Source organism: Megalobrama amblycephala, linkage group LG22, assembly GCF_018812025.1.
Source record: "Megalobrama amblycephala isolate DHTTF-2021 linkage group LG22, ASM1881202v1, whole genome shotgun sequence".
NCBI lineage: Eukaryota > Metazoa > Chordata > Actinopteri > Cypriniformes > Xenocyprididae > Megalobrama > Megalobrama amblycephala.
Genome location: NC_063065.1, coordinates 6319101 through 6329339, shown reverse-complemented (window position 1 = coordinate 6329339; position 10239 = coordinate 6319101). Strand labels below are relative to the sequence as shown.

Here is a 10239-nt window from a genome sequence, read left to right as displayed (position 1 = left end):
ACGGGGTTGAGTCGTTAAGCTTGACTAACACAATTTCACAACATAATTTAGTTATAATTATTAAAGAAGGTGGTAACTTGCTCACAATGTTGTTCAGAAGACTTCTATGATGTCACTTCCTATTAATGAAGTCAAATAAGTATCAGTTCATTATTTTTATAGGGGTTTTGTGTAACGGGGTTGAGGTTTGGAACTAAATAATGTGATTTTAATGAATAATCATGAATTTACTAAGAAAAAGAACATTATCAGCAAAAAAAGCACAGATGGATATTTATGGGAATGGCAAAATGAATGGACTTTTTTTCTCATTTTATTATTCATATCCCAAGTACACTTTCAAAGAAGGCCTCGGGGGACATGACAAAATAGGTGATGTCAACTAAAAAAAACAAAATAATTTCTAATATGAAGATAAAATGCATGTCATGTTTTAAAACATTATTTAAGGAGATGTTTCAATTAATACAAAAAGCTTTTAAAAATATATTATGGTGACCCAATAGATAAAATACACTTAAAAAGGTCAGAAGGAATGATTCAGATTCAGATAGCCACAATATTAAAAAAATCTAAAATATCTAAAAGTAATATGCATGTATTGTTCATTTATTTAGTCTAAATAATAACTACAATGAAAATTGTGAAAATGTACGCATATGTAGGCTAGGCTATAAAAATCGTAAACAAATATTTGGTCTATAGTTATTATTACACCTCAATCTAACAGGCTACATTTGTGCATTTATTTACTTGTTTGTTCAAATTAGACATTTCGTGGTCAAGAGTAGTTTCCACTCTCGACCACAAGATGGCAAACAAATCCAAAACATTAATAACTTTATATGCATATACATCTACAAATAGTATATAGGCTACATGCTATTTAAAAATATCTCGACTAAAACAACATTGGTTTCACTATTTACAGACATTGCAAGCTAATTTCACTATTATTTAAATCCTACAATCATAATAATAGCCTAATGTTAAACTCTACAAATTAATTAGAAACTAAAATTTGAAAATGTCGCTTTATTTCATTGTAAAACCTATAATAATACACAAATTACTGGCTATATCTGTTGGTGTTTTTGTTACATTGGTGATATCGCCTACACTACACTATAGCCTAAATGCATTATGTTAATACACATGTTAATAGTACACTCTAGCAAATTTAAATATAATTTTTCATATATCTGTTCAGGTCTTTGTTTGCAAAGCGTCAAATATTAGCTAAAGTAGCAGGGTGTTGCGTAAAGCACCATTCATTCATTCTGCTGGCAGATTCGTTAGAGTGATGAATCATTACTGCACTTACTATGTCACACTGTCACTCTACGTCATCAGAACCTGGCGCGCCACAAGTATCTGATTACGCAATCACAAAATGTTAAGAATGTGTTTCGATGTATCATTAGATCAAAGCAGAAGGACCCAGATGCGATCGCGCATTCCTGAGGAGAGAGCGCGCGCGATGGAGAGCGCGCAATATCGATCTCTCGCGTAGCTCCTCCTGCTGATCACACTTAATATTCGGTCATGTGAACAAACAGCGTCCAGAAAGGCGCTATATAAACCTACAGCTCATCTATCTGAGGACACTGACTGCTTCAGCACACTTGAAGACACTTGAGAGGACCGCGGCGCAGCTGTCATAATGTCTCACGGATGGGGATACGCAGACCATAATGGTAGGCTAAGACCTCACACGTGATTGCGATTTTTCATATTCATATGTGATTTCATAGGCTATGTAAATTTAACATGTAATTTAATGATCTCCTCTTGCCTCACTGACTGCATTTGCCCTCCTTGCAAGACATGTTCACCTTGTGTCTACTGCAGAGTCAGCATATGTGACAAATACAAAATGTACAGATTTCACCTATAGGCTACTAGCCTATATAATGCATATAAATCTGTATTTTTGTATCAAAATAGACCTTTTTTTCTAAACATAAATGCAGATTTTAATGCAGCTCATTCTTTGGAAACTGCAATTCAAATGCACATTTTTGCCCTTAAACATGTTTTTCAAAAGCATATCATTTTTCGTTTCAAATGCATACCTTTTTTTTTTTTTTTTTTTTTGCATATATAAAGGCTTTTGGTTACACTTTATTTTAATGTGTCCATGTTGCAGTGTAATTATACATTTAAATACAGAGTAATAATAATTAACTACATGTACTTACTATAGGGTTTGGTTTAGGATTAATTGCACGTAATTATGCATCATTTATACTACATGTAACGTGTAACAATGACACTGTGAAATAAAGTGTTACCAGGTTTTTTTATTCCCTCAAGGGCAAAGATGTAAGGACATTCAGCAACTGTTGTGATTTAAAAAGCAAGTGAATCTATGCTGCTCACATATGCACTGTATAATTGTTTTTTGAATATAATTCATAAAATGTATTTTTGTCCCAGATGCATACTATAATAGCACTGTTTAACCTCTGTGTCTCCTTCCACTGCAGGACCTCAGAAATGGTGTGAAAACTTCCCGATCGCTAATGGACCTCGCCAGTCTCCGATAGACATTCAAACCGATGGAGCGTCCCATGATGATGAACTGAAGCCGCTTAAACTGCAGTACGACCCCTCCACTTCCCTGGACATCCTGAATAATGGACACTCTTTCCAAGTGACCTTCGCTGATGATAACGACAGCTCAAGTTTGTGACCTCTAATTTCCAGCCTATTATTAATCATTAGCTTATAGTGAGAGTGTTCCTGAAACCACTGCAGTGTTAACCTAGATAATATTTAGAAGGAAAAGTTATATAATAATGAGGTTGTGTCTGACACTAATGTACTATTACTGAATATTGTTGCAAACTATTGAATTCTGGTAAGCATTTCGAAAGTTGGCTTTTGCTCCTACATAGTTAAACATTAATTTACAACATGTAGTGTTTCATCTTTAAATAGATAGTTTTATAGGTTATGCTTATTTATGGGTTATAGTTTATTTTATTGCATGTCTAAGCAGGTGTAAAGCCTAAAATCAAATTAATGTGAAAATATCAGCTCAACACCTCCCTGACCTCTCTGCTATATCTCGCTCTCTTGTGACACAGCTTTTTTTGTGGGAAATCACACATATGTACACATAAGATTTGTAAGCATTGGCTTGCTTTAAGTGTTATTCACATGGATGAAAGGTGGATGGAACCTGTGTATCCAGTTTAACATGTATGTTGTAACCTATACATTATGTAACATTACATATATGACTGTGTTTGTCTGCTCTAGCACTGACAGAAGGCCCGATCTCAGGCAAATATAGACTTAAACAGTTCCACTTCCACTGGGGAGCTAGTGACGACAAAGGCTCCGAGCACACAGTCGATGGGAAATGTTACCCAGCCGAGGTATGAATCCCTGAGCATATTGGGCAAATGCGTTCATGGAAATGTGAGATGGGTTTTTTTTTTATTATATAATTAAACATTAATGTTCCTAATAATTTCATCTTTAGCTCCATCTGGTCCACTGGAACACAAAATATCCCAGCTTTGCGGAAGCAGCTGATAAGTCTGATGGCCTTGCTGTGGTTGGAGTTTTTCTGGAGGTGTGTGTGTGCCATTTTTAGGGTCTATTTAGTAACCACTTTATCAGCAAACACAGGGTGAATTCACTTTTAAATTGTATGAACATTATGAAAAATAAATGGTTCAGGTCATTCAAACCATAGGATATATGGAAATCCTTATGTGGTCACCAATGCATGGTGTCTAGTGGAAAAGTTTGGTACTGCGCCCAAACAAAATCTTACTAAAAGCTCAATTTTTGAGATATCAACCTAAAATTTGATTAGATTGTAGATTTTGGCTTTGAATTTTTTTTTTTTTGAGTTTTGTAAAATATATATTTTATATAAATTACATGAAATCATTTTTTTTTCTTAAACTAAAACTGTAATAACTATTTTCTAAAATAATCTGCTTATGTGGTCACTAATGCATGGTGTCTAGTGGAAAAGTTTGGTACTGCGCCCAAACAAAATCTTACTAAAAGCTCAATTTTTGAGATATCAATCTAAAATTTGATTAGATTTTAGATTTTGGCTTTGATTTTTTTTTTAGAGTTTTGTAAAATATATATTTTATATAAATTACATGAAATCATTTTTTTTTCTTAAACTAAAACTGTAATAACTATTTTCTAAAATAATCTGCTTATGTGGTCACTAATGCATGGTGTCTAGTGGAAAAGTTTGGTACTGCGCCCAAACAAAATCTTACTAAAAGCAAAATTTTTGAGATATCAACCTAAAATTTGATTAGATTTTAGATTTTGGCTTTGATTTTTTTTTTTAGAGTTTTGTAAAATATATATTTTATATAAATTACATGAAATCATTTTTTTTTTCTTAAACTAAAACTGTAATAACTATTTTCTAAAATAATCTGCTTTATAAGGAGACCAAAGTCTGTGCTCAAAAGTATTCAGGATTTGTTGAATGGGAATGACAGTTAAGGGGTTACATACAAATATTGTGCCTTAGTCAAATTCTTCCCACACATTTTTTATTTAATTTCTTTTTTTTTTTTTTGTGAAATTTTTTTTTTTTTTAATTTAAACTTTCTATTCATCTGATCCTGAAAGAAAATGATCCTGAAAAAATGATCTTTTTTTAATGAAAATATTAAGGAGCACAACTGTTTCCAACACTGATAATAATAATAATTATAATAATAATAAATGTTTCTTGATCAGCAAATCAGCATATTATAATGATTTCTGAAGGATCATGTGACACTTAAGACTGGAAAATTCAGCTTTGCCATCATAGAAATAAATTATAATTTAGAATTAAATTAATCTAAATATATTTAAAATAGAAAACAGTTATTTTAAATTAATAATATTTTTAATTTAAATTTAAATTAATAATGTTTCTCAATATTACTGTTTAATGTATTTTAATCAAATAATGATAAGCATAAAAGACTTCTTTCAATAAAATAAAATAAAAAATAAATAACTAAATATTATGCCTTAGTTGCCACAAAATCTTAGTTTAGGATAAAGAAAAAATACTGTAAGGATTACATTTTTTTATTGTTTTTCCCATCAGATCGGTGCAGACAATCCTAAGCTTCAGAAGGTTCTGGATGCTATGGATGCTATCAAGTCCAAGGCATGTCTACCAATTCAATTACATTTTGTTTTCATTTTTACATCTTGCTAAAGATTGAAATCGATTCTGCTTTATTCAAGGTCCCTTTTGTGTTTGTTATTATCTTGCAGGGAAAGCAGACCTCATTCACAAACTTTGACCCAGCCGTCCTGCTCCCGGAATCTCTGGATTACTGGACGTACCCGGGGTCTCTGACCACACCCCCTCTGTACGAGAGCGTCACATGGATTGTCTGCAAGCAAACAATCAGCGTTAGCTCTGCGCAGGTACTGCTCATGACACAATTTTTGCTACACAAGTATTTGAAGGTTAAGCATGCAAGCTCATTGGCTACTGATACAGCAGGAACCAATCAGCTGTGCCCAATAGATAACGCAGTGATTACAAGCAGGTTGAGTTAAAGGACCTACTAGCCTGCGCCATCTAGAGTTTGATGACAGAACTTTGGATACTGCAGTCACTACTACTAAAAAAATCATGTGAATTACCAAAATGTAAGCAGTCCAACATGAAACCATCCAATTATGATTGATATTATTATGTGTTTTTAGTAGGGGTGTAACAATATATCACAATGTATCACAATGCAAAAATGCAATATGTATCGTGTATAGTGACCAAAATGAAAATTACTGTGTGAGAAATAGTGTCAGTACTACATTAAACTACTATATGTTATGTTGAATATAATGTATAATAATGCTATGGGGGAATATTTGTAGGTCCTGATAATGCCAAATGCATTATGTTAGCAGTAAAAAAATTCTAGTCAGTGACAGAATGCAAGCATATTCGCCTATTTTCAGCTTCAAAATCATTAATATTTTTATTCTGGTGTCACCATTGTCCTGTACACTGGGTTACCGGCACCAAGTACCAAATTTAGCATTTTAATCAACAGTCTTGTAGTAATCATATCGTGATATGTATCGAATCGTGACATGAGGGTATAGTTACAACCCTAGTTTTTATTCTTTAGACTTTCCACTTTTAAAACCGGCTAGACATTTGCCCTCATCTAAGACAACTGTAAACAAATGTACAAAACCGTCTAGTCATAGTCAGTTGTATTTTCTTCTCCATTCAACCTCTGTGACATCTAGCACGTTTGTGAAAATTAACACGACCCTGTCGAATGTTTACATCACGACTTTGGTTCAAGGCTGGTAATGTGCACATAACCTCAGGTCATCATGCCTCATTTCCAAGCAGCCTGTTAAATTATTGACTCTAAGAATATAAAATTAACCGAACATGAAATTCTCTTCAAAATGTGAGAACGAATGTAAATGAGTTTGCTTAGGACAGTTATTTTTCAACTATAAGCATTCCACCAATACATAAATAGTAACAGATGCTGAAAACTCACAGATTTTTCATTCTTTCTCTTTCTGTACAGATGAAAATATTCCGATCTCTGCTTTTTACGGCAGAGGAAGAGGAGGCCTGCTGCATGGTGGATAACTACCGCCCACCTCAGCCTCTTAAAGGTCGTAAGGTCTGCGCATCTTTCAAGTGAAGGATCCCCCGGACCTCGCCACCCCTTCCCTCCCTTCCTTAGTGGGATGTGCAAACGCGGGGCCCCGGGCCAAGGGCCTCAAAGCACCTTCACCCTCCATGCAGTGATGCTGGGCAACCTGCCAGCTGTTCAGCAGAACAGATGTGCTGCTTGGAGAGTAAAGCGGCTAGGCAGGGAAACGTGCGTTTGTACTGTCCCTCTCTCTTTCTTTCTGCTTCATTCTCTCTGGTTCATTCTTTTAGCGCAAATGCTTGAATTATCTGGATTTAGAACGTGTGCCAACTTTGTGATGCTCTGATATACATATGTGATGCATAGACAAACAAAACAAGAGAAGTAATATATACATGGGATATTTAATGCAGAAACGGGGTATTTAAGTATATTTGTATTGGTCTGAGAATAGGCCAGATTAAAGCGCAGGGGTACAGCCGATACCCGAACGCAAGCCATCTGTGCCGGCTGCTGCTGTCCTTCCCTGCCAGGCTGTAATCTCTGGCTGTCTCAGCAGTGCCGGAGCTTAATGAAACCCAGTGCACTTCGCTGCAAGATCTAGAAAATCCCCATTGCAAATGAACGCACGTGGCAAAATGTCCATGTGGACACGCCGGGAAACCACGCACAAAATCTAGCACGTACTGTACAATCAGAGCAGCTTTGGTTTGGAGTATTTGTGCCTCAGATGATTGTAATTGCATATTCCTTTGTGTGTTTCTGAAAGATGTCATTTATAGCAATTGCTATGCACAAGATTTCAGCTTAAAAGTAGTAGCAATAATTGCATGAAACCCATATAACTCAATAACTGTTTTGCTAAATGCTATGCTTTAATCGTGGAATGTGAGTGAAATTCGTCTATTCAGCTGTATTGCACAGCGATGCACAAGCCGTGTCAAGCAACACGGTGAGTCTTTATAGAAGCCAACATGCCAATCAATAAATCTTGCCGTTTAAGCAAGGAAGGTCACCATCAGCTCCTCTGAAGCACTGGGACTATGGGCTTATGTATGTTATACATTTGTAAAGACAATGGGTTTGAAATATGTGTAACTGAGTAATTTACTTGAATTCCAGGGCTATGTTTAGCAATATTGTTCAGCCATACTCTATTTTCAAGAGGCCATTTTAAATAAAGATATTTTATGCTTATTCTCTGTCTCATGTTTTCTTGATGCCAAATATACAGTAAGAACAGCTATATTTACTAATGCCTTAGTAAATGGTAAATATTTTAGATGGGAACATGTGATTCCATCAGTTAAAATGGCTATATAGGCAGTGATTTTATTGTTGTCCATATTGGATATATACACTGCCCTCCAAAAGTTTGGAAACGCCCTAGAAAAGTGGGGTTTTGGACAAAATTGGCATGAATCCTTTTTAAATTGTGATAATTTTGCACTGATAAGGGACTACACAAACTACGAAAACATATTTTATTACATAATCCATAGAAAAAAACTTAAATTTTTGATTCATCAAAATTATCCACCATTATTTGACCTAAACTGGGTTCTGATTGGTTCATTGTATTCTAAACTTAATTGGCAATCAATTGTTGAAGCTATTAAGGTGTGCTGACCCAAAAATCTTTTACAGACCTGGGCCAAGTTTAAACCAGTAACCAGGCATCACAGCTGGCAAAGGGGTATGTCTGACTTTGACATGTATATATTGCCATTATTATGTAATCAAAATGAAAATTATTGCTGCTGGTCTTCAATAATACATTAATGTATTTGCACCAAAAAAATGATAAGGATTTATGCTGATATCGTCCAAAACCACACTTTGCCAGGGGTGTTTCCAAACTTTTGGAGGGCAGTGTATATGTTTTCTCCCACCATCCCAGTCGAATGATCTACTTGTTTTTTTGTTGTTGTTGTTGTTGGCAAATACCAGGTGTGTAGTAATTTAATTGTCAAGTCAAAGCACATTTATCTATATAGTGCCTTATACAATACAGATTGTTTCAAAGCAGCTTCAATGTAATAAACAGGAAAATAATAATGTCAATAATGCAAAGTTCATCAATTAAGTAACAACACTTTCAGCTATAAAACAGATCTAAAGAAGATAATGGTGTAATCGATCAGCTCAATTCAGTTCAATGTTGATTCAGTTTAGTTCAACAACAGTGTCGATGTTGCAAAGTTCATGAATTATGAAACAACTTCAATTTCAGCTATAAAGCAACTCTGCAGCTCAATTCAGTTCATGTTTTTGTGCTCTCTTGGAATATTTTCTGAATATTAATTCTCTTCCCATCAAATCTCAGAGTTTAAATTGGCCTAAAGTTTTGAAAATCTGTGCTGTCGGACTGCTATATTTGGCAATTTTGCAGGTAGGCCTAATTTGGGTATTTGGCACTAAGGACTTTTTGGGAGTGACAATTTAAATATATACAAGTATTCCTTCTGTAATCCATGATTACAATGGTAGTAAAGATAGAAAATATGGTAACACTTTACAAAAAGGTTCAGTAGTTATATGAACTAATAATAAACTGCATTTCTACAGTATTTATTGATCTTTGTTAATATTAATTTCATCATTTACTAACACATTATTAAAATCTTGTTATCATTAATGCACTGTGAACTAACATGAACAAACAACGAACAACTGTATTTTCATTAACTAACGTTAACGAAGATTAGCAAATACAGTAACAAATGTACTGCTCATGGTTTGTTCATGTTACATTAACTAATGTTTAACTAATGAACCTTATTGTAAAGTGTTACCAAAAATATATATACTATTTACAACACACACACACACACACACACACACACACACACACACACACACACACACACACACAAACATTACTGCTGAGGTTCCCGTTGATATTTTCACTCTAACCTTGATCTTTTAGCAGTTTGGTAATACATTGACCTTTTTTTATCTGAATAGCTAATGATTAGCAGCTAGCCTGAGTTATCGCTAAGTTTATAGGAGCTGTAAGTGATTTATTTGGGAATATCATGCATAAAATATATTTACTGACAGATATCTAGGTGTCACTTGAAATCACAAGTGGCTGTGTGACGGCCTAGGTTCTGTAAATAGAAATACAGCCAGAGGAGCAGCCTACACATTTTCAGCCAATCAATCCTAATCAATCAACCTGTGAATAATTTTACATTATTGTCAATTTTCTGATTTTCTCTCTCAGTATTTTTTTCCAGTATACATATCTAAACATTCTTAAAGCTGCAGTCTGTAACTTTTTATGGTTAAAAAGGATCCAAAATCAATTTTTGAGCAAGTACATAACCAGCCCGTGTTCAAAACTATCTCCTTACCTTAGCCCAATTCACAACGGTAAGCTTGAAATAATGTTTTATAATTTGGGTGGTACTGGTGGGTTTCTGCGGGGAAATTCGAGCATGCAGCCGTTCATCTTTGCGTCATTACGTCACGTCGGTTTACATAAAGAAGGAGTCCCAGCTAGTAGGCTATATCATGTGAGGATGGCGGATCATTTATAGCCTTTTCTCACAGCATCTGCAATAATTAAACTTATTTTGATGGTGGATTGCAACCCAGATAGGTC

At 34.6% G+C, this 10239-nt stretch overlaps 1 protein-coding gene across 1 annotated transcript; it reads left to right on the top strand.

Moving 5' to 3' along the window:
- The first annotated feature begins 1420 nt into the window (after window positions 1-1420).
- ca2 (carbonic anhydrase II) lies at window positions 1421-7826 on the top strand. Its single transcript, XM_048174643.1, has 7 exons — window positions 1421-1697; window positions 2490-2687; window positions 3268-3386; window positions 3494-3586; window positions 5096-5158; window positions 5269-5424; window positions 6558-7826. The coding sequence occupies exons 1-7, from the start codon at window positions 1664-1666 to the stop codon at window positions 6675-6677; spliced, it is 783 nt and encodes a 260-aa protein (XP_048030600.1). The 5' UTR covers window positions 1421-1663; the 3' UTR covers window positions 6678-7826.
- The last annotated feature ends 2413 nt before the right edge of the window (window positions 7827-10239 follow it).

Bases quoted from the DNA above. Each gene is read 5' to 3' on its own strand.
- ca2 (XM_048174643.1), top strand. From the start codon at position 1,664: ATGTCTCACGGATGGGGATACGCAGACCATAATG. The intron at 3,387-3,493 runs GTATGAATCCCT...TTTCATCTTTAG, and splicing joins GGAAATGTTACCCAGCCGAG to CTCCATCTGGTCCACTGGAA. The intron at 5,425-6,557 runs GTACTGCTCATG...CTTTCTGTACAG, and splicing joins TCAGCGTTAGCTCTGCGCAG to ATGAAAATATTCCGATCTCT.